We start from the raw sequence: 24,479 nt of genomic DNA, 5'->3' as shown, positions 1-24,479 counted from the left end.
CTTCCCAAACCATCACAATTGGCAGAATCTCGCCGTGTTGACCTGGGGATGGGGCCTGATCCAGGTGAATTGAATTGTGAACCAATTGTAAAAGATTGGGTGTAACTCACTCATGTTTAAAATTCCCCGATCTTTAGCGCTGGTTTGGCCGATTGTGCTTAGATTATTGGTTAAATGAGCTGAAAAGCTGCCTCCATCTGGTGATGTGTGTATGATGTTGCCAGGGTACCAGTATTCCTTTATAAACCGGGAGAACCCAGGATCTTTTTTAGACATGGACTTTTTCAGGAAGACCCACCTTGTGTGTGAAATGGCGGCTCCTTCACTTTCCTGGGGCCTGTACTCTCAAGTTTTGCACACTAAACTTGTTTACTGAGTGAGGAGTCATGTGTTCTGGTTAATTGGTAGTCTCACTACTGTAGAAGTGTGAGGGGAATATTGCTACAGCTGTTGATTAGCCAACTTTGTCATTCCTGCTCAGACTTTTGTGAAAACAACCAGAGGAACATTAAGGCCAGCCAGCCAGCATTTGAAATCTGCACAAAATAGTGTTATTGAACCTTTCAAAAAAGGGAAACATTCCCCCATAATGAAGTCTCTTAAACCCTGAAAATGGACAGCTCAGTAACTTAGGGACCTCATTGGCTATCTTGAAGCAGTTGATATTAATCATGGTTTAATTATTTTTCATTTGTATAGAACCATTATGGAGGACTGGATGGAGGGCACTATACAGCTTACTGCAAGAATGCTGTGAAACAGCGCTGGTTCAAATTCGATGATCATGATGTTTCAGAGATATCTGCTTCTTCAGTGAGGTCATCAGCAGCCTACATTCTCTTCTACAGCTCGTTGGAGCTGCGTGTGGCCGACTTGGCCACGTAGCACGGTTCAGTGTGGAGAATTTCCAAAATGATGCTCCGCCTGATTGCACCGATGTTATTTCGGACTAGCCGTGTTGGGCATGAGGGCAGACTGGTAGCCTATACAGCTGTAGCATTGTAACACCAGACCGTACCTGGATAGTCTGTCCTTTGTACTTTAATGAGTATACCAGAAAATAGGGGTTTTAGTTGTGTAACCAGTTTAACAATGCCTACTAGAACGATTACAAGAATATCAAATATCCCTTTCACTGATGAACCAAGTTTGTAGTTTGCAACAATTTCACGAGTCAGAACTCGTAGCAGTAAAGATCTTGTGATGGGCAACGTGAGACGAGTACTAGTACGATTCTCTTAATGATTTGTTCCTGTTGTAATGGCCTTTCTATGTTCGCTATAGTGAATCTGTATTGTGAAAATAACCAGGAGTAATCTGAATGGATGGGAATGTATCTGTACATAATGACTGCAGACTTGCACAAAAATGTGTATGTGTATATAATATATAAATAGTTTTAAAAAGTAATGGTACTTTTATTTGAAGTAACCTTGCATATATTTCTAGAGGAGGTGCTTAAATGAAGATGTAACTCTGCTGCACTTGATCTCAACCAAAAGTTACATTTTCAGACTTTTGCAAATTTATCCAAAATCTACTTTACTTTAAAATGAGATCTGAACAACCTGTATGATTTGTTAATGAAGATGATGGTTGACTTGCTTGTTTTTGGGGTTTTGCACACTGGTACAGATGTTACTGTGTCACTGTAGCTATTGCAAAGAGATCCTTTACTCATTTGCAGTTCCTTTGTAGCAGATGTGGCTGCAGATAGAAGATGCTTGAGTGGAAGAATGTGAGCTTTCTGCTGGGTTCCCATCTCTCCAACTACCCTACTTCTGCCTGCTTTTCATGGGTTAATATTAACAGGTGCCATTATGTTTTCCAAGAGTTTGTTGAAATCCCTGTTTCCTCCTGTTGGCCTTTATCTCGAGGGCTGGAATACAACAGTGGAAGTTATGTTACAGTTGTACAGAGCTTTGGTTAGACCCCATCTGGAGACTGCATTCAGTTCTGGGCACCGCACAGGAAGGATATATTGGCCTTTGAGGGGGTTCAGTGCGGATTCACCAGAATGATACTGGGCTAAAAGGGTTACATTGCGAGGACAGGTTGCACAGACTAGGCTTGTATTCCCTGGAATATAAAAGATTAAGGGGTGATCTAATTGAGGTGTTTAAGATGATCAAAGGAGTTGATAGGGTAGATAGAGAGAAACTATTTCCTCTGGTGGGGAGTCCAGAATAAAGGCCTAATAAAATGTGAAGTCAGAAAGCACTTCTTCCCACAAGGGTAGTGGAAATCTGGAACTCTTTTTACCCCCTGGCCTGGCTGGGGTCATTACTAATCTCAGTTTTGAAATTTTCAGGTTTTTGTTAGGCAAGGATATTGAGGGTTACAGAACCAAGATGGGTAAATGGAGTTAAGAGACAGATCAGCCCTGATCTAATTGAATGGCTGCCTCGTCCCCATCTTCCTTAGTGTTTCCTTTACATCACCATGCCTGAGATCAGAAATTCAAGAAAGCAGAGTAATATACCAAGCACTGCTCTGCTTGAAGTTTGGCCTCTGCCATCAACTGAAAAGGATTTTGCTGCCGTCCTCCCCAGCTTATGAAAGTTTCTGATCTGTTTGCTTGGACCAGGCCCCGCAGTGGAGGATCCTTCTCTCTGTAAATGCCCACGAGTTCATTGACTGTTTTCTTGCCTGTAGGCCAATTTCTGTTAAAGCCGCTTGTATTTTTCTTAGCATTATATGGCTCTGCCCACAAGTATACAGTCAACACAGGATGAAATGTAATAGCTGATTTCAATTAAACAATCCAAGCAATTAATTTGAAAACACATACATTGAACTGAGTTTATGAGCTAAATTCTTGTTCGTGAATGTCTGTCTAGAAATACCAGCATGTTTACTGCAGAATTCATTCAGGTCTGTTGCACTATGAAAAAGATTAGCACTGCCACTTTAATTTGGCAAATACATGGGGAAAGAAACAAGTACCAAAGCAGAGTGGTTTTTCATTTGACTTTGACTTTCTGTTGCTAATATGACTCCTCCCCCTCCCCGGGCTAACTTACGTATTCCAACATTAACAGACTACAGGGGAAGAGTTGCCATCACATCAAGAAGTTAAACTCTGAGACTAACTTTACATCTTCTGCACTGCAATAGAACTCCTGACTAGATCTAAATTTTATTTTGAGGCTCCCACAATTTTCTATTCCTACTTTAACCCCTCTTAATGAATGTGGTTAAACAGTCCAGTGGAGTTAACTATATGCAATGGAGAAATTAAATATTTCACAAAGTTTAAAATGTTATCAAATGTGACATTTGAATTACTCATTTGAAAATCATTATTAAACTTTCATATTAAACATGAACACTAATGTTGTCCTTCCCTGAATTATTTTCAGCACCTCTAACTTATAAATACAGTAACAACTAGACATTGTTCCATGTGTGATCCCACGATTGGTTTACAGAACATGAGCATCACTTCCCTCCACCTATTTCTGCGTCTACTACATTTTATTTGCCTTTAAAACTCTACCACACTGGCAACATTTTAATGTTTAATCAACATTGGGATTTTTTTCCTGACTTATGTAATGAGATGTCTTATTTTGCAGTTGTTATTTTAGTCATGTATTATTTCACATTTCTCTATTAAATACCATTTGTGATTCAATCGTCCATTTGCTAAGCTTATGTAGTTCTCTTTTCTTTGCTCCTATTTGTTAAACGCCCTGCTTTTCCATTCCTGTTAATACCAGCTTCAGCTGTTCTACTTTTGCCTACATACTTACACATCTTGTGACGTTGTGCATGCAGATTGCAGGGTGTGCACGCAGTGCATGGGTGTGTGGAGCTTGAGGCTGTGAGCCATGTGGTTTTGGTTTTGTTTGATCTTGGCCCCTAAGTTTCAGTTGTGCTGGGGGAAACCTGAGGTCCTGGCCCATGTTGATCAGTGTGGTCTTGTTGGGTTGGCTAGTGTCCTTTTATGGGGTTTCACCAGGGTGCTGCTTTAGCTTTTCCTTCCTGTGTTGAGTGCTTTTCCCTTCCTGGGGGTAGTTTGGAGTTCTGTTATGAAATTCCAAGCTTCCTTGCACTTGTCCAATTGCAGGTGAAGGATGAATATCACCTGTTCTATGGGGAGTGATTGTCCAGAAAGTAGTTGTATGAACCGTGTTCCTGGGTTCTGTGGAATGCTCCATTATGGTTTGATAGGGTGGGGACAAGGCACGAGGGAATGTGTGCAAGATGAAAGATTTTGGGATTAATCCCTGAAAAACTTCACTAGTCTCAGCTGCTCAATTGGACCTACTCATTGATTAAGCATTATACTTTCCTGTTATTTAGCCAGTTAACTAAACGACTCTATGCTCCGAGCTCTCTCTAGCCATTTTACCCTAAAAAATCTGATGTAAATTTAAAATAACCTGACCTTCCTAAACTCATTGGGTTTAAATTATTGCCTTTATAGTTGCTTTATTTAGTCTGATATTTGGCATCTGAATAGGAAAATATTCCCGATGGAACTAGCCTTGTTTTTCCCAACAAAATAGTAGGAGCTATATTCCTGGTGCTGAATACACTTCTCATGAAATGATTATAACCAAACGTTCTCATGGTAGTCCCCAGTTCCCCTCCAGAAATCAACTGAGTGACAGTCATAATGATGGTCGTATGAAACAGATGTGCTGTGCAGATTGTACCTAAAATCTCCACTATTGGTCTTTCCCTGCTCCCTGCCACCTCACTATGGGATGCTAACCCAGCCAGCCCTGTCTAGTCACATGGAGGGGTTCAAGATGTGACGAATTAAAAGATAGAGTGGGACATCATTATTTTAGTGAAGGATATGTATTGATGCTGCAGTTATCTCTGTATTTGGCTCACTATTATGATGGAGTACATAATACTGCAGCATTTGTGAATGGGCAATCATCTTGAATCAGAGACAGCACAGTTCATCTTTGGTAAATGGGGTCATGCAGAAATAGAGGTGATAATAGCACAGAGTTCAATGGTCCTTTGAGATTGTGTGTGTGAAAGGACTGCTACTGTCTCCTTGTATTCACCATCATTTCACAAGATCCCAGCAGAACCGACAAAAGAAGAATTAACTCTGTACTGGCTGACAAAGTTTTGGTTCTTGGATTGCTTTGAATTCCGTGTCCATCAAGTCATTCAGATCTCACTGATGGGATCTGTTGCCTGAACTGGAGGACCAAATATGGCAGAACAGCCTCGATTACTGGTGTGGCTCTCGAGACGACCACTCCAAAGTTTTCTTTAAACTTCCACACCATTGTGGTTGGCTTATGGCTAAGTAAGTGAATGCACTGTCTGAAGTGGCTTGAATTTTACAGGGCAGGCTCAACTCTGCTTTCCTAAGTTAGCCAGTCTCATCTGGGCACCAGGGCAGCATCAGAAGTAAAACTGCGAGAAGACTCTTTAATGGGAGCGATACGATTGCATTATAAATCACAGAGCCCTGGGGAATGCAAAGTGGTCAATGAAGCTTATATCAGAGTTATAAAGAGAGATGTAGTATCACCATTTAGCTAAGTGCTGTGGTACATCCTAAAGATGAGATATATGATGTGTTGGGTACGATATTTAATAGGAAATAGTTATTTGTTTGTAAAGTTATCGAATCCTAGGATTCCTGTTGGCCACTGCCCACACCCCAGCTGCAGCCCTAGAGAAAAGGTAATCTGGTCATAGCCTTTGCAAATACCACTCCAAGGAAGGCATCCACTGTTACCTGGAGGGATAACTCTCCTTGGGATTTCCTCCTGCCTCGTTAACCACGTCACTGTGGGAGGCAAGCTGATGGTCAGGTGAGTGATCAGTTATTGCTCACATTTCCACTGCCTCCGGGACATGATGCAAAATTCAGTTACTCGGGTGTAAATCACACTTCCTGTGATGATGATGAATTGCTTGTTGCCCTGAAGCTGCCTGCTTTGTAATAGAAGTGCATCAGATCACACACTGCACCAAAGACCATTTGCAGAAGAGATTCCTTTAATCCATGGGACAGAGTGTACTTAGGACAATAACAGATAAAATAACAGCATATGAATTATCAAAAGTTAGAATTAATTACATAATTTATATTGAGTGCTGCTTCTTGGGCAAGTACAGAATGAAAACAGGATCATAGGGAAACAGTTTATTGTTGTAGCCTGTCTGAGATGTAATTACTGAGCCCACTGAAAATTCACGCAATTATAAAAAAGAACATAGGCAGCTGGAGACTGGATCTTCTGCTCCGATATGTTGGTCACTTTCGAATCATTGAACTCGTGCCAGTTCTGCGTTACTGGATTCTTGCAGTAGGCTGTGTAATGACCACTGTCTAAAGTGCCTGTATGATTCTGTGGAGAGAGAAAGGGTCACAGAAATTCACCCTGACTCCATACGTACATTGTAATTATAGAAACAATCAGTGGGGCTCAAACTATAAATGATATTTTTTTAAATTAACATCTGACACAATGACCTTGATGGGACAGTGATCCAAAGGAATATGTACTTGATCTTTAGACGTTTAGTTCCCCCTTCGGTGTCAAATGAGTGAGAATCAAGTGGCCTCATTTATATTCCTCACTCAGAGAGAGGGAGAGGGAAAATGACTGCTTCCAGTCCTGCTGCAAGCCTCACTACCCAACCCCCTCCGGCTGTGAGAGTTCCCAACAGTGACTCACCCTCCAAATCTTCCTTTCTATTGAAAAGTATCCAACCTACTGTGTGGCCCCCCGCTACTGACAGCACCCAAGAATGACTGTGTGGTATAATTGTACCCTACCCCCTGTAGCCCGGGTGCAATATACCAACATGTGGGGTGCTGATAAAGGGTTTTATAAAATGTTACATTAACCATTGTAACATAGTTCAGAAAAGAGAATTGTTCTCAGAAACAAAACTACAATCGTCATTTTCAAGACCGACCTCCCTCAGTCATTCTTCCCTTGTTTCCACTTCATGTCATGGTCCTGCTCTGAGCCATTACTGTGATGGGGTCAATTCCTAATGGATTTGAGATGGAACCTCCCCTAATCCAACATATCCAACATACTTCATCCATAACTTTATCCCTTTCTTCCCTTTGTTCTCAGGATCTGTAGGTGTGGAGAGGGGGGGTTTCTGTGGGTGTGGAGAGGGGGGGTTTCTGTAGGTGTGGAGAGGGGGGGTTTCTGTGGGTATGGAGAGGGGGGGTTTCTGTAGGTGTGGAGAGGGGGGGTTTCTGTGGGTATGGAGAGGGGGGGTTTCTGTCGTTATGGAGAGGGGGAGTTTCTGTAGGTATGGAGAGGGGGGGTTTCTGTGGGTATGGAGAGGGGGGGTTTCTGTAGGTGTGGAGAGGGGGGGTTTCTGTCGTTATGGAGAGGGGGAGTTTCTGTAGGTATGGAGAGGGGGGGTTTCTGTAGGTATGGAGAGGGGGGGTTTCTGTAGGTATGGAGAGGGGGGGTTTCTGTAGGTGTGGAGAGGGGGGGTTTCTGTAGGTATGGAGAGGGGGGGTTTCTGTAGGTATGGAGAGGGGGGGTTTCTGTAGGTATGGAGAGGGGGGGTTTCTGTAGGTATGGAGAGGGGGGGTTTCTGTAGGTGTGGAGAGGGGGGGTTTCTGTAGGTGTGGAGAGGGGGGGTTTCTGTGGGTATGGAGAGGGGGGGTTTCTGTGGGTATGGAGAGGGGGGGTTTCTGTCATTATGGAGAGGGGGAGTTTCTGTAGGTATGGAGAGGGGGGGTTTCTGTAGGTATGGAGAGGGGGGGTTTCTGTCGTTATGGAGAGGGGGGGTTTCTGTGGGTATGGAGAGGGGGGGTTTCTGTAGGTATGGAGAGGGGGGGTTTCTGTAGGTATGGAGAGGGGGGGTTTCTGTAGGTATGGAGAGGGGGGGTTTCTGTAGGTGTGGAGAGGGGGGGTTTCTGTAGGTATGGAGAGGGGGGGTTTCTGTGGGTATGGAGAGGGGGGGTTTCTGTAGGTATGGAGAGGGGGGGTTTCTGTGGGTATGGAGAGGGGGGGTTTCTGTAGGTGTGGAGAGGGGGGGTTTTTGTAGATATGGAGAGGTGGGTTTCTGTAGGTGTGGAGAGGGGGGTTTTTTGTAGATATGGAGAGGTGGGTTTCTGTAGGTGTGGAGAGGGGGGTTTTTTGTAGATATGGAGAGGGGGGGTTTCTGCAGATCCCTCGAGCCTGCTCTGCCATTTGATTAGATCATGGCTGATCTGATTGTGACCCTACTTTCCCGTCTACCTACTATAACCTTTGACTCCCTTGTTAATCAGGAATCTATCTAATTCAGCCTTAAAAATATTCAATGACCCTGCCTCCACCGCTCTCTGGGGAAGGGAGTTCCACAGACTCACGACCCTCTGAGAGAAAAAATTTCTCCTCATCTCCGTCTTAAATGGGAGACCCATTATTTTTAAACTGGATATCTATTCTGCACCCTCTCGAAGGACTGCACATCCTTCCTAAAGTGCTCAGAATTGGACACAATACTCCAGTTGTGGTCGAACCAGTGTTTTATAAAGGTTCATCATGACTTCCTTGCTTTTGTACTCTATGCCTCTATTCGTAAAGCCAGCATCCTGTATGCTTTTTTAGCCACTTTCTCAACCTGCCCTGCCACCTTCAACGATTTGTGCCCATAAACCCCCAGATCTCTCTGTTCCTGCACCCCCTTTAGAATCCATTAACAGATCTTTGGAAAGGACGCCTCCTCTCAATTGATATTAATATTTCTGAAGCTGACAAGCGATTGGGAAGGAAAAGTGAGGTCCAATTGCCGGCAGTAGATTGAATTACATCACTTACCACAACAGCATAGAGATGATACTTCAGCTGTTGAGTTGATGGGGAGGTTGTATATTGGGATAGATCGAGATCTTCGAGTGGAAAGGTCACAGTACTGGTCAATTTTCTATTACCGTGATCATCAGATTCAAAGCTAGCAGGAGAGAGAGGGAATTCTGGATGATTAATTATATTTTTTTATGATTCCGAACGCTTATGTCACAAACAGAACCAATCAGGCAGAACAAAGATCGACAGACTGAGCACCCAGTGAAGGGTCGGGATTGGTGGACTGAGCACCCGGTGAAGGGTCGGGATTGGTGGACGGAGCTCCCGATGAAGGGTCGGGATTGGTGGACTGAGCACCCGATGAAGGGTCGGGATTGGTGGACTGAGCACCCAGTGAAGGGTCGGGATTGGTGGACTGAGCACCCAGTGAAGGGTCGGGATTGGTGGACGGAGCTCCCGGTGAAGGGTCGGGATTGGTGGACTGAGCACCCAGTGAAGGGTCGGGATTGGTGGACTGAGCACCCAGTGAAGGGTCGGGATTGGTGGACGGAGCACCCGGTGAAGGGTCGGGATTGGTGGACGGAGCACCCGATGAAGGGTCGGGATTGGTGGACGGAGCTCCCAGTGAAGGGTCGGGATTGGTGGACGGAGCACCCGGTGAAGGGTCAGGATTGGTGGACTGAGCACCCAGTGAAGGGTCGGGATTGGTGGACTGAGCACCCAGTGAAGGGTCGGGATTGGTGGACGGAGCACCCGATGAAGGGTCGGGATTGGTGGACGGAGCTCCCGGTGAAGGGTCAGGATTGGTGGACGGAGCACCCGATGAAGGGTCGGGATTGGTGGACGGAGCTCCCGGTGAAGGGTCGGGATTGGTGGACGGAGCTCCCGGTGAAGGGTCGGGATTGGTGGACGGAGCTCCCGGTGAAGGGTCGGGATTGGTGGACGGAGCTCCCGGTGAAGGGCAGCGAAATCCCTCCAGATGTGAACAGCAAATGGGCGGGACAGTTCCCTCCCAAACTGCTACAGCTCATCTGGCAGTCAGTAGTTTTACTGCCTGAACTGCTCAAAACTTTACTCCTGGGAACAGAGATAATAAATAAAATATTCACAATAAAGTGGATCGTGATATTTCGGGAAAGTTTTCTTCACCTAAAAGCTCCTTCACGGTGTCCAGTTCCACAGATTGCCCTCAGATTCCTCACTTAGGGTGAGTCAATTCCATCAGCAATGACCATTTGGAGAGTCTGTATCGACCCGCCCGGGGGGAGTGTCCTGCCGGGTTGATGCTCAGCAGCTGTCGCAGCAAAAAATAATCCAAGTTCCAGTTGAGCAGTTCAGTGTTTCCCTCCTCCCAGCGGCCAGTTACAGAACAGAGAATTGGCAGCCATCTCTCATCAAACAAGTGCAGTAAGAAGTGACTTAGTTTGTGGTAACATATTATAAAAGCTGCATTGCCTGATTGGTCAAAGCACCTGTTGTATGTAAATGTTAAAAATTATGAAACTAAAACTAAAGAAAAGGAAGTCTTTCTATAACATTAACTTTGGAACAAAGGAGCCAGTCTGATAAATGGCACCTGGGCAATGAGTTCCTGCACTCACCGTTTCAGATGGATGATGATAATATCAGGTGCTTTCAACAGCTGGATACTTTCTGTCTGATCTTGCTTCCTCCCACAAAAGGAGCAGAAAGGCTGGTCCCTTGAGCTGAGGATCTCTTCTTTAAAGAACAGTCTGAGACAATCCTAACAAACAGCAGAATTATAATCCCTCACTCTGACCCAACAACCCCTCCCTCCAAATACAGCAAGTGTTGGAGACTGGGACACACTTCCACTGTGGGGAGGGGAATTTCCTGCTCTCCCACAATAACTTCAGTGGATGAGCCACTGACTCTCCGGAGACCATTGGGAGATTCAGCCCCAGGAGTTGGGCTGCCCTTCCTGCAGACCCTTTCCCAGCAATGCTAACCCACTGCATCCAAACACAGCACCAGGCTGACCCCTGAACTCACAAATCCCATCAGGCACCAGGCACTGTGCTAACCTGGTACCCAGGAGACACACCACCCGAGTCTCCTAGAAAGGGAAACCTGCCACTGTGACAAATACTAGCTCTGCACAAGGGTATTTGTAAAGGAATCTCCACATAGGTTCAATCCAATCTACAAACAGCAAGTTTGACCTCCCTGGGTTTTGTGTTATTACCAGAGAAAGGACGTAAAGAGCTGAATAACACTCAGATAACAAACTGCTGATCTTTGAGGAGGGGGCTCACTGCAGTTTAAGTAGTTTTGCTGTTTTTAGATGCCCTGTGCGGTGTTGCATTGACCAATGGGGATTGCTGTCTTGGTTGCACTGGGTCTTTGATAACCTGTAGCCAATCCCCAACAGCATATTTTGCCTAGTGTCTGACAGACTGCAATATGACATTTGCAACAGCTCCCCCACTCCTGAACCTGCCCTTAGTACCTTACTGAGATCAGGACAATCACCTGGACATTCTGGGTTGTCCTGAGGGAAGAGATTGAGTAGAACGAGTCTATATTCTCTGGAGTTTAGAAGGATTGAGATGTGATCTTATAAAATTCTTAGCGGGCTTGACAGGGTAGATGCTGAGAGGCTGTTTCCCCTGACTGGAGAGGCTAGAAGTAGGGGGCATAATCTCAAGATAAGGGGTCAGCCATTTAGGACTAGATGAGGAAAAGTTTTTTCACTCAGAGGGTTGTGATTCTTTGGAATTCTCTATCCCAGAGGGTTGTGGTTATTAAGTGTATTGAAGGTTGAGATCGCTAGATTTTTGGACACTAAGGGAATCAAGGGAAATGGGGATCGGGCGGGAAAGTGGAGTTGAGATCGAAGATCAGCCATGATCTGATTGAATGGCGGAGCAGGCTCGAGGGGCCGAATGGCCCACTCCTGCTCCTATTTCTTATGTTCTTATTTGTAGCATCTCTACTTCCAGGTCTCAACTTCATTAACCAGCTGACTCCTCACAGTTCTGTAGCTCAGGAAGGAGTCACGAGACTAGTTTGACAGGAGAGAAGCTTCTGTAACTCTCATTGAAAACTTCCCTTGCACTCTAAGGATAGTCACATGCAGCTGCCCACACAACACCTCTGCAATGGAGCCGCGACAGAATAGTCTTCCCTGGATGACATGGCGTGTTGGTGCAGGAACTCGCTGTGCCACAGAGTAGCAGAATGTCCTGGTGATTGTCCTGGTCTCAGTAAGGTATGAGGTGCAGATTCAGGAGTGGGGGGAGATGTTTCAAATGAAGGTGAAGCACAACCACATAAGGAAGAGGAGAAATAACAATCGAGCAGGCCAGCCCAAGGCAACCGGCCAGCATCTGGCAAGAGTGGAGCTGGCAGCACATTGGAGCCACACTGAACAAGGGAAAGTTTAAAGCTGCAGGTGAGAGAAAAAAAAACTAAAATGGGAGGGAAAAAAAAGAAAAAAATATTTTTATTCCACACTTAACAAAATGGTGATAATTTTTTACCTGAATAGAGCACCTGCTGTCAGGAGGCATTGGCAGAGAGAGGCTCAGAAAGTTCTCTGCTTGGCTAGACTTGTGGTAACAACTTAGACACAGTTTTACATAGCTCAGTTGCCCCTGAAATAGCTTTGTAACAATTGACGTTTCCATGTTTCTCATTCCTGTCGGCTGATGAGAGAAAAATGCATAATTTACCGTCCCTGTGAAAAATCTGAAATCTACGATATAAAGACCCTGAGCCAGTGAGGAATTATCAATCATCCAGAAATTCAAACACATCGCCATTTCTAATAAAATCAGATCTTCTTTAACACATTTACAATTTTGTTAGAAATATCAATTAGGGCATCGTGACAGACTACAGAACAACAAACATGATAAAGTAGATTTTATAAATGCACAACTAATCTATCCCGCAATTTCATAAAACTGGCCTAACATTGGCTACAATACTAACCATGCAATAATAAACTGCACAATCCATCAATCAATCCATTAATCAATCAATCCATTCATTAATCAATCAATCCATCAATCCATCCATCAATCAATCAATCCATCAATCCATCCATCAATCAATCAATCCATCAATCAATTCATCAATCAATCAATCCATTAATCAATCAATTAATCCATCAATCAATTCATCAATCAATTAATCCATCAATCAATCCATCCATCAATCAATTAATCCATCAATCAATCAGGAAACCTGCCGTCCTTACCCGGTCTGGCCTATATGTGACTCCAGACCCACAGCAATGTGGTTGATTCTTAATCGCCCTCTGAAATGGCCTAGCAAGACACTCAGTTGTACAATCTCGCTAAAAAAAGTCATAATAAGAATAAAACCGGACGGACCACCCGGCATCGGACCACAAGACACCGGACACGACAAAGGCAAACCAAGCCCAGTCGACCCTGCAAAGTCCTCCTCACTAACATCAGGGGACTTATGCCAAAATTGGGAGAGCTGTCCCACAGACTAGTCAAGCAACAGCCTGACATAGCCATACTCATGCCTTTCAGCCAACATCCCAGACTCTTCCATCACCATCCCTGGGTATGTCCTGTCCCACCAGCAGGACAGACCCACCAGAGGTGACGGTACAGTGATATACAGTCAGGAGGGAGTGGCCCTGGGAGTCCTCAACATTGACTCTGGACCCCATGAAATCTCATAGCATCAGGTCAAACATGGGCAAGGAAACCTCCTGCTGATTACCACCTACCGTCCTCCCTCAGCTGATGAATCAGTCCTCCTCCATGCTGAGCACCACTTGGAGGAAGCACTGAGGGTAGCAAGGGCACAAAATGTACTCTGGGTGGGGGACTTCAATGTCCATCACCAAGAGTGGCTCGGTAGCACCACTACTGACCGAGCTGGCCGAGTCCTGAAGGACATAGCTGCTAGACTGGGCCTGCGGCAGGTGGTGAGCGAACCCACACGAGGGAAAAACCTACTTGACCTCGTCCTCACCAATCTACCTGTCGCAAATGCATCTGTCCATGACAGTATTGGTAGGAGTGACCACCGCACAGTCCTCGTGGAGATGAAGTCCCGTCTTCGCACTGAGGACACCATCCAACGTGTTGTGTGGCACTACCACCGTGCTAAATGGGATAGATTCAGAACAGATCTAGCAGCTCAAAACTGGGCATCCATGAGGCACTGTGGGCCATCAGCAGCAGCAGAATTGTATTCCAGCACAATCTGTAACCTCATGGCCCGGCATATTCCTCACTCTACCATTACCAACAAGCCAGGGGATCAACCCTGGTTCAATGAGGAGTGTAGAAGAGCATGCCAGGAGCAGCACCAGGTGTACCTAAAAATGAGGTGCCAACCTGGTGAAGCTACAACTCAGGACTACATGCATGCTAAACAGCGGAAGCAACATGCTATAGACAGAGCTAATCGATTCCACAACCAACGGATCAGATCAAAGCTCTGCAGTCCTGCCACATCCAGTCGTGAATGGTGGTGGACAATTAAACAACTAACGGGAGGAGGAGGCTCTGCAAACATCCCCATCCTCAATGATGGTGGAGTCCAGCACGTGAGTGCAAAAGACAAGGCTGAAGCATTTGCAACCATCTTCAGCCAGAAGTGCCGAGTGGATGATCCATCTCGGCCTCCTCCCGATATCCCCACCATCACGGAAGCCAGTCTTCAGCCAATTCGATTCACTCCACGTGATATCAAGAAACGGCTGAGTGCACTGGATTCAGCAAAGGCTATGGGCCCCGACAACATCCCAGCTGTAGTGCTGAAGACTTGTGCTCCAGAACTAGCTGCGCCTCTAGCCAAGCTGTTCCAGTACTGCTATAACACTGGCATCTACCCGACAATGTGGAAAATTGCCCAGGTATGTCCTGTCCACAAAAAGCAGGACAAATCCAATCCGGCCAATTACCACCCCATCAGTCTACTCTCAATCATCAGCAAAGCAATGGAAGGTGTTGTCGACAGTGCTATCAAGCGGCACTTACTCACCAATAACCTGCTCACCGATGCTCAGTTTGGGTTCTGCCAGAACCACTCGGCTCCAGACCTCATTACAGCCTTGGTCCAAACATGGACAAAAGAGCTGAATTCCAGAGGTGAGGTGAGAGTGACTGCCCTTGACATCAAGGCAGCATTTGACCGAGTGTGGCACCAAGGAGCCCTAGTAAAATTGAAGTCAATGGGAATCAGGGGGAAAACTCTCCAGTGGCTGGAGTCATACCTAGCACAAAGGAAGATGGTAGTGGTTGTTGGAGGCCAATCATCTCAGCCCCAGGGCATTGCTGCAGGAGTTCCTCAGGGCAGTGCACTTGGCCCAACCATCTTCAGCTGCTTCATCAATGACCTTCCCTCCATCATAAGGTCAGAAATGGGGATGTTCGCTGATGAATGTACAGTTCAGTTCCATTCGCAACCCCCCAGATAATGAAGCAGTCCGTGCCTGCATGCAGCAAGACCTGGACAACATCCAGGCTTGGGCTGATAAGTGGCAAGTAACATTCGTGCCAGACAAGTGCCAGGCAATGACCATCTCCAACAAGAGAGAGTCTAACCACCTCCCCTTGACATTCAACAGCATTACCATCCTGGGGGGTCACCATTGACCAGAAACTTAACTGGAACAGCCATATAAATACTGTGGCTACAAGAGCAGGTCAGAGGCTGGGTATTCTGCGGCGAGTGACTCACCTCCTGACTCCCCAAAGCCTTTCCACCATCTACAAGGCACAAGTCAGGAGTGTGATGGAATACTCTCCACTTGCCTGGATGAGTGCAGCTCCAACAACACTCAAGAAGCTCGACACCATCCAGGACAAAGCAGCCCGTTTGATTGGCACCTCATCCACCACCCTAAACATTCACTCCCTTCACCACCGACGCACTGTGGCTGCAGTGTGTACCATCTACAGGATGGACTGCAGCAACTCGCCAAGGCTTCTTCGACAACACCTCCCAAACCCGCGACCTCCACCACCTAGAAGGACAAGGGCAGCAGGCGCATGGGAACAACACCACCTGCACGTTCCCCTCCAAGTCAATTATTCAATCCATTTATCAATCAATCCATCAATCAATCCATTAATCAATCCATCAATCCATCAATCAATCCATCATTCAATCCATTAATCAATCCATCAATCCATCAATCAATCCATCAATCAATCCATCATTCAATCCATTAATCAATCCATCAATCAATCCATCAATCAATCCATCATTCAATCCATCAATCAATCCATCAATCAATCCATCATTCAATCCATCAATCAATCCATTAATCAATCCATCATTCAATCCATTAATCAATCCATCAATCCATCAATCAATCCATCATTCAATCCATCAATCAATCCATTAATCAATCCATCAATCCATCAATCAATCCATCATTCAATCCATCAATCCATCAATCAATCCATCAATCCATCAATCAATCCATTAATCAATCCATCAATCCATCAATCAATCCATCAATCAATCCATCATTCAATCCATTAATCAATCCATCAATCAATCCATCATTCAATCCATCAATCAATCCATCAATCCATCAATCAATCCATTAATCAATCCATCAATCCATCAATCAATCCATCATTCAATCCATCAATCAATCCATCATTCAATCTATCAATCAATTAATCCATCAATCAATCAATCAATCCATTAATCAATCAATCCATCATTCAATCTATCAATCAATTAATCCATCAATCAATCAATCAATCCATTAATCAATCAATCCATCAATCCATCAATCAATCCATTAATCAATCCATCAATCCATCAATCAATCCATCATTCAATCTATCAATCAATTAATCCATCAATCCATTAATCAATCCATCAATCAATCCATCATTCAATCCATCAATCAATCCATCAATCCATCAATCAATCCATCAATCATTCAATCTATTAATCAATCAATCCATCAATCCATCAATCAATCCATCAATCAATCCATCATTCAATCTATCAATCAATTAATCCATCAATCAATCAATCAATCCATTAATCAATCAATCCATTAATCAATCCATCAATCAATCCATCAATCTACCAATCCATTAATCAATCCATTAATCAATCCATCAATCCATTAATCAATTAATTAATCAACCAATCCATTAATCAATCAATCCATCACTCAATCAATTCAAATATTGAGAGAGAAAATGGGATAGGGAGAAAGTGTGTGGGATATAGAGAGAGAGAGATAAAGTTGGATAGAGGGAAAGAGTGGGATAGAGTGTGTGGGACAGAGAGTGTGGGACAGAGATAAAGTGGGATAGAGGGAGAGAGTTTGTGGGATAGAGAGAGAGAGAGAAAGTGGGATAGAGGGAGAGAGTGTGTGGGATAGAGAGAGATAAAGTGGGATAGAGGGAGAGAGAGTGTGTGGGATAGAGAGAGAGAGAGAGAAAGTGGGATAGAGAGAGAAAGTGTGTGGGATAGAAAGAGAGAAAGTGGGATAGAGGGAGAGAGTGTGTGTGATAGAGAGAGAGAAAGTGGGATAGAGGGAGAGAGTGTGTGTGGGATAGAGAGAGAGAGAGAGAAAGTGGGATAGAGGGAGAGAGTGTGTGTGATAGAGAGAGAGAAAGTGGGATAGAGGGAGAGAGAGTGTGTGGGATAGAGAGAGAGAGAGAGAAAGTGGGATAAGACATGCCTTCCCCTCAAAATAAGAACCATGGCAAAAGTCAAGATTTCAATATGAAGGAAGTCCGGGATAAATTTAAAGCAAATAAACCCCCAGGTTAGGATTTCTTTTATCACAGAGACTAGGGTGGAGATTTGTGAGGCACTGACAATCATTATAAGCGAATCAATCAACACTGGGGAAGTACCAGCAGATTGGAAACAGGTTAATGGGGGCCTGTATTCAAAAAGTGGGACAAAACAGACACAGGCAACTTGAGACCCTACAGTCCAAAGGTCTCTGGATTCAGGAATCGCCTTTTGATTGTTCCAGGCCAAGAGGTCACGGAGGAAAACTCACTGTGAGCAGCCCTGCTTTTCCGTAGGAAGAACAAGGAGAGGCAATATAAACCAAATGCTACAGAGAGACCTGGGGGTGTACGTACACAAATCTTTGAAGGTGGCAGGACAAGTTGAGAAGGCTGTTAAAAAATTCATATGGGATCTTGAGCTTTTTAAATAGAGGCACAGAGTACAAAAGCAAGGAAGTTATGATGAACCTTTATAAAACACTGGTTTGGCCTCAGCTGGAGTATTGTGTCCAATTCTGGGCACCACACTTTAGGAAGGTTGTGAAGGCTTTAGGGAGGGTGCAGAATAGATTTACCAGAATGATTCCAGGGATGAGGGACCTCAGTTATGTGGAGAGACTGGAGAAGCTGGGATTGTTCTCCTTAGAGCAGAGAAGGTTAAGGGGAGATTTGATCGAGGTGTTCAAAATCATGAAGGGTTTTGATAGAGTAAATAAGGAGAAACTGTTTCCAGTGACAGGAGGGTCGGTAACCAGAGGACACAGACTTAAGGTGATCGGCAAAAGAGCCAGAGGGGAGATGAGGAGAATTTATTTTACGCAGCGAGTTGTGATGATCTGGAATTCACTGCCTGAAAGGGCGGTGGGAACAGATTCAATAATAACTTTCAAAAAGGAATTGGATAAATACTGAAAATTGCAGGGCTGAAGGGAAAGAGCGGGAGAGTGGGACCAATTGGATCGCTCGTTCAAGGAGCCAGCTCACATTCCTTAGCTCCTCCCCTTTTCCAGCCTCTGACTAATTACAAGAAATACTCAATACTTTTAAAAATTGGATCTAAAACAATCCTCAGTCTTTTGTATCTTCAAAAATGCATTACCAAAACCCAATTATTTGTCAAGGGTTTACTCTCAGACTCAGGGTGCTCCCTCTTTCTCCTGCCACTCAGGTCAGTCTCTTTGATCCATCACTTTCCCCAGGTTACAGACCTTCTTATAGACAATGGCTCCCTGATTCCCCATCACTTACCCCAGCAAACCCCTACTCCACATCTGGGCCAGACTGACTCTCCCGAAAGGGTGCAGGATTCTTTGGGAACTGATGATAATATGGAAACATTCACAGGGGCACAGGGGAAATCTCCCATTGTGACTACATCTGCCCAGAGTCTCTGACTCTACATCTATCCCACAGACCAGCCTTCCTGATTTAACATCACACCCTAATATTGCTTCCTATTGGCAGTTTCTCTATTCTACATCTCCTCCGGAGACACAATCCCCAATTCCATATATTTTCCTTCAGGTCATTAGTTCACTCCTCAAGGGGCAGTCTGCCCGATTGCCCATTGATGCACTGGGCGTGACCTTGAATTCATGGCACCAGCAAAGGTCAGACTCCCCAAAATCCCATCTCTCCCCTCAGGTCAATCCCCTAATTCCACATCGTCACCTAGACCCAAAAACTCAATTCCTGGGCCAGGTCTCCCCAATACTTCCCCAGATTCACACTGATTCCCCCCCGCAGTCTCCCATTCCACTCCCTGGACCAATCACCTCACTCCTAAGGCCAGACATTCATCTATCAGCTTCAGACATTTCCCATCAAGCACTTAAAAGGTCGGAAACGCCCAATCAACGATGTTCATGTGTGAACGATTAAAGCAGTGAGACTCGGTTAGGTCGAAACCACACGGACATTTAGTGCAAACTCGTTCAGTGTTTTATATGAACTGATAGAGTCACACAGGCAGAGCTCGGGCAGTAACTGGTCCACCGACACTTTCAATTAGGGAACAGAAAGCAAGGGAGGGAGAAAGGTAAATATCAGAATAATGAGGTGAATAGTTTACCCCCTGGGTGAAAGGGGAGGCCAGTCTGACCATTCCCTTATAGTTTCCTAACCTTCACCTCTCCATGAAAAACAGTGTTTCCCTCTGCACTTTGGGAGTATTTAGCCTCTGTGATCAGTCGGCCTGTACTCACTTTTTTAAGATCATTATGGAGAACATTCAGGAAGAAAAGTAGCAGCTCCTGTGCATCCTGCTGAGTGCCGTCAGAGAAGGAAGCGTGCATTTTCCCCAGGACTCTCTTCACTTCATCGGGAAATATATAAACACAATCCCCCAGCCACATGTCCATCACCAGAGCGGAGAAGGCGTTGCAAAGTTCCCCTCGGCCTCTAAACAAGGAAAAACTCCGTTAGAACCCAAAATGCAACATTTTTTGTTAGCATTGCTGTTCAATTTTATTATCCAAACCCCCCCCACTCCTGCCCCTCCCCCACTCCCACCCCTGCCCCTCCCCCACCCCTGCCCCTCCCCCACTCCTGCCCCTCCCCAACTCCCCCCACCCCTCACACCTCACCCCCACCTACTCCCCCTCCCCACTCCACCACCCCTCGCACCTCACCCCCACCCACTCCCCCTCCCCCACTCCTGCCCCTCCCCCAATCCCTCACACCTCACCCCCACCCACTCCCCCACTCCCACTCCTCCCCCACTCCCCCTCCCCCACTCCTGCCCCCTCACCTCACCCCCACCCACTCCCCCACTCCCACTCCCACCCCTCTCCCTCCCACTCCCCCACTCCTGCGCCCTCACCTCACCCCCCACTCACTCCCCCTCCCCACTCCCCCATCCCTCGCACCTCACCCCCACCCACTCCCCCACCTCCACTCCCGCCTCCTCACCTCACCCCATCCCTCACACCTCACCCCCACCCACTCCCCCACCTCCAATCCCGCCCCTCCCTCCCCCTCCCCCACTCCTGCCCCCTCACCTCACCCCCCCACTCACTCCCCCTCCCCACTCCCCCACCCCTCGCACTTCACCTCCACCCACTCCCCCACCTCCACTCCCGCCCACTCCCCATCCCCCACTCCCCCTCCCCCATCCCTCGCACCTCACCCCCACCCACTCCCCCTCTCCCACTCCTGCCCCCTCACCTCAACCCCCACCCACTCCCCCTCCCCCACTCCCGCCTCCTCACCTCCCCCCCTCCCCCATCCCGCCTCCTCACCTCACCCCCACCCACTCCCCCTCCCCCATGCTTAGGTTGGTTTCCTCTCTTACTGTCTCACACTGGGTCTCTCCCTCTGGCCAACTACCCCAACTCCATTGTCATCCAGGAAAGCAAGAGACCATTGTGAGTGGATCCTGGAGTTCTCTTGGCTTACGGTTCACCGTAGAGGCAACTGTCGTCCAATATCACCCAATGTCTGTCTGTTAAACTGTAGACTGAACCATGGAATGCACTTTTATATCAAGGAATTACTATTGTTTTCTCCCTGTGGGTTCTTTCCTGAAGTGTTGTCTTGTGCTCTTACCTGTTTATATCATCAGCATACGTTCCTGTTATAAAGTATTCAACCAGTGGAGTGGTGTTGCAGAGACACTGTAAAATACAATTCATGTAGCAAGTGTTCCCAGAGTTCCCAAGACCAGTCTGCCCAGATCCTCCCTCCTGCCTCTCAATGCCAGAATTAGAGACACTGGATCCCACCAAGGAGCCGTTGCTATACTTAGGTACAAGATGGTAGTATCGTGCTCTAGGGGAAAGAATATCAAAATAAACCAATTACAACTCCAGTTTCATTATCTTACATCTACAGAATGCTGCAAGTTGTTGTGTGGAGTGATAGGTCCTGAGTTCACCCTCGCAGTAACTCGCGCGGAGTGATAGGTCCTGAGTTCACCCTCGCAGTAACTCGCGTGGAGTGATAGGTCCTGAGTTCACCCTCGCAGTAACTCGCATAGAGTGATAGGACCTGAGTTCACCCTCGCAGTAACTCGCGTGGAGTGATAGGTCCTGAGTTCACCCTCGCAGTAACTCGCGTGGAGTGATAGGTCCTGAGTTCACCCTCGCAGTAACTCGCGTGGAGTGATAGGTCCTGAGTTCACCCTCGCAGTAACTCGCGTGGAGTGATAGGACCTGAGTTCACCCTCGCAGTAACTCGCGCGGAGTTCACAATTTGTTGGAGTTGTCAATGGAGGCAATGAATTGACCTCAAGATGCGTCCCCTGGGGTGAGATGCATCATTCCTCTCCCGTCTCTCCGTCCTCATCTTTCTGTTTTGTAGTTTAAAATGGTTAGTCTCCCCACTCTGGAGTGAATTCGCAGGGCTCTGGGGAAAGAGCAGGGGAGTGAGATTAATTGGATAGCTCTTTCAAAGAGCCGGCACAGGCACGATGGGCTGAATGGCCTCCTCCTGTGCTGTATCATTCTATGGTTCTACTCTGTGCTGAGCTGATTCATCACATCTCAAGACTGTGGATTACACCACTGGCCTCTGCATGGCCGGGGAGGGAAGGGGTTCAGGCATTGAAGGAATGAGCTTCAAAATGGGTCGAATGGCCTTTTCTCATCTCCGAGTTTTGAGATTCTTTTAATCAGAACCTGTTGAGCAACCCAGAGTCACCTCGATACCCTGCACCTCACTGAGCCAGGAATGGGCCTGGTTTCGAAGGCTGATCGCTCACTTCTTCACTCCTGCCCCTGTCTGGAAGAATGGACAACTCCTCGCAGCAGTTACAGAATCCTGCTTCACAGCTGATCAAAGGATTTTCCATTCATGTAAAGTTTCCAACTGCAGCAGCTAGAAATGAGGACATTGGCTCCACCATCTCAAGCTGCTAAACTAACTTGTTTCTTCCCCAACCAATGGTGTGTTCTGATATTAATGTCCATCGTCCAGTCACATTCGCTGACCTTTCACACTTTCAAAGCAATATCCTGAAAAGGAATTCCCTTATTATTCCACTCACTGGAATAAAACAACCTCTGAACGCAGTCTGACTAATGACTTCCTCGTACTTTGAAGGTGGAAAAGTTACTCAATGATTCCATGGATTTCAGGAACACACGGGGGGTTCCACCTCTGCACAGGGTCATTAAACAGTTTCTGTATCCAGGACACCAACAGATCCTAATCCCATTTCCAAACATAGAAACAGAGAAAATAGGAGCAGGAGTAGGCCATTCGGCCCTTCGAGCCTGCTCCACCATTCAATATGATCATGGCTGATACTCTATCTCAATACCATATTCCTGCTCTCCCCATACCCCTTGATGCCGTTTGTGTCTAGAAATCTATCTGTCTCCTTCTTAAATATATTTAATGACTTGGCCTCCACAGCCTTCTGTGGTAGAGAATTCCACAGGTTCACCACCCTCTGAGTGAAGAAATTTCTCCTCATCTCAGTCCTAAATGTCCTACCCCGTATCCTGAGACTGTGACCCCTTGTTCTGGACCCCCCCAGCCAGGGGAAACATCCTCCCTGCATCCAGTCTGTCTAGCCCTGTCAGAATTTTATATGTTTCAATGAGAGCCCCTCTCATTCTTCTAAATTCGAGTGAATACAGGCCGAGTCGACCCAATCTCTCCTCATACGACAGTCCTGCCATCCCAGGAATCAGTCTGGTGAACCTTCACTGCACTCCCTCTATGGCAAGTATATCCTTTCTTAGGTAAGGAGATCAAAACTGCACACAATACTTCAGATGTGGTCTCACCAAGGCCCTGTATAACTGCAGTAAGACATCCTTGTTCCTGTACTCAAATCCTCTTGCAATGAAGGCCAACATACCATTCTCCTTCCTAACTGCTTGCTGCACCTGAATGCTCGCTTTCAGTGACTGGTGTACAAGGACACCCAGGTCCCTTTGTACATCAACATTTCCCAATCTATCACCATTTAAATAATAATCTACCTTTCTGTTTTTCCTTCTGAAGTGGATAACCTCACATTTATCCACATTATACTGCATCTGCCATGTTCTTGCCCACTAAATCACATTGGAGCCTCTTTGCATCCTCCTCACAGCTCACATTCCACCCCAGCTTTGTGTCGTCTGCAAACTTGGAAATGTTACATTTAGTTCCCTCATCCAAATCATTGATATATATTGTGAATAGCTGGGGTCCAAGCACTGATCCCTGCGGTACCCCACTAGTCACTGCCTGCCACCCGGAAAAAGACCCGTTTATTCCTACTCTCTGTTTCCTGTCTGTTCAACCAATTCTCAATCCATGCCAGTATATTCCCCCCAATCCCATGTGCTTTAATTTTGCACACTAACCTCTTGTGTGGGACCTTATCAAAAGCCTTCTGAAAATCCAAATACACCACATCCACTGGTTCTCCCCCATCTATTCTACTAGTTACATCCTCAAAAAACTCCAGTAGGTTTGTCAAACATGATTTCCCTTTCATAAATCCATGTTGACTTTGTCTAATCCCATTGATATTTTCTAAGTGCCCTATTATCACATCCTTTATAATAGACTCTAGCATTTTCCCCACTACTGATGTTAGGCTAACCGGTCTGTAATTCCCTGTTTTCTCTCTCCCTCCTTTTTTAAATAGTGGGGTTACATTTGCCACCCTCCAATCTGCAGGAACTGTTCCATAATCTATAGAATTTTGGAAGATGACAACTAATGCATCCACTATTTCCATGGCTCCCTCTTTTAGTACTCTGGGATGCAGATTATCAGGTCCTGGGGATTTATCGGCTTTCAGTCCCATTAATTTCTCCAGCACTATTTTTTTACTAATACTAATTTCCTTTAATTCCTCCTTCTCACTAGTCCCTTGGTTCCCTAGCATTTCTGGGAAGTTATTTGTGTCCTCTTCTGTGAAGACAGAACCAAAGTATTTGTTTAATTGCTCTGCCATTTCCTTGTTCCCCATTATAAATTCTCCCGTTTCTGACTACATTTGTCTTCACTAATCTTTTTCTTTTTACATACTTGTAGAAGCTTTTAC

At 45.9% G+C, this 24,479-nt stretch overlaps 2 protein-coding genes across 5 annotated transcripts in view; one reads left to right on the top strand and one right to left on the bottom strand.

Moving 5' to 3' along the window:
• usp8 (ubiquitin specific peptidase 8) overlaps nt 1-3,642 on the top strand; it is a 45,203-nt gene extending 41,561 nt beyond the window's left edge. For all 4 annotated transcript variants that reach the window (XM_067971215.1, XM_067971216.1, XM_067971213.1 and 1 more), the window contains exon 20: nt 700-3,642. In XM_067971215.1, the coding sequence (XP_067827316.1) occupies nt 700-885 (186 nt within the window). In that variant the 3' untranslated portion in view covers nt 886-3,642. The remainder of the gene's footprint in view (nt 1-699) is intronic.
• A 2,385-nt stretch (nt 3,643-6,027) lies between these two features.
• LOC137301590 (ubiquitin carboxyl-terminal hydrolase 50-like) lies at nt 6,028-21,150 on the bottom strand. The gene is made up of 6 exons (XM_067971141.1): nt 21,038-21,150; nt 19,696-19,891; nt 12,260-12,424; nt 10,358-10,500; nt 8,769-8,901; nt 6,028-6,335 (listed from the first exon to the last, which is right to left on the bottom strand). Exons 1-6 carry the CDS (start codon nt 21,121-21,123, stop codon nt 6,159-6,161), a joined length of 900 nt encoding a protein of 299 aa, XP_067827242.1. The 5' UTR covers nt 21,124-21,150; the 3' UTR covers nt 6,028-6,158.
• Nucleotides 21,151-24,479: the final 3,329 nt, after the last annotated feature.

This window comes from Heptranchias perlo, chromosome 34, assembly GCF_035084215.1.
Source record: "Heptranchias perlo isolate sHepPer1 chromosome 34, sHepPer1.hap1, whole genome shotgun sequence".
Classification (NCBI taxonomy): domain Eukaryota; kingdom Metazoa; phylum Chordata; class Chondrichthyes; order Hexanchiformes; family Hexanchidae; genus Heptranchias; species Heptranchias perlo.
Note: the sequence above shows the minus strand (reverse complement) of the source record. Positions and strands in the feature narration are given on the sequence as shown.

Coding starts and splice junctions, on each gene's coding strand:
- LOC137301590 (XM_067971141.1), bottom strand. CDS start 21,123: ATGAATTGTATTTTACAGTGTCTCTGCAACACCACTCCACTGGTTGAA. Junction 10,501..12,259: donor ACAGCAGGTGCTCTATTCAG/GTAAAAAATTAT, acceptor GCTGTTTGTTAG/GATTGTCTCAGACTGTTCTT. Junction 6,336..8,768: donor ATCATCTCTATGCTGTTGTG/GTAAGTGATGTA, acceptor CTCTCTCCACAG/AATCATACAGGCACTTTAGA.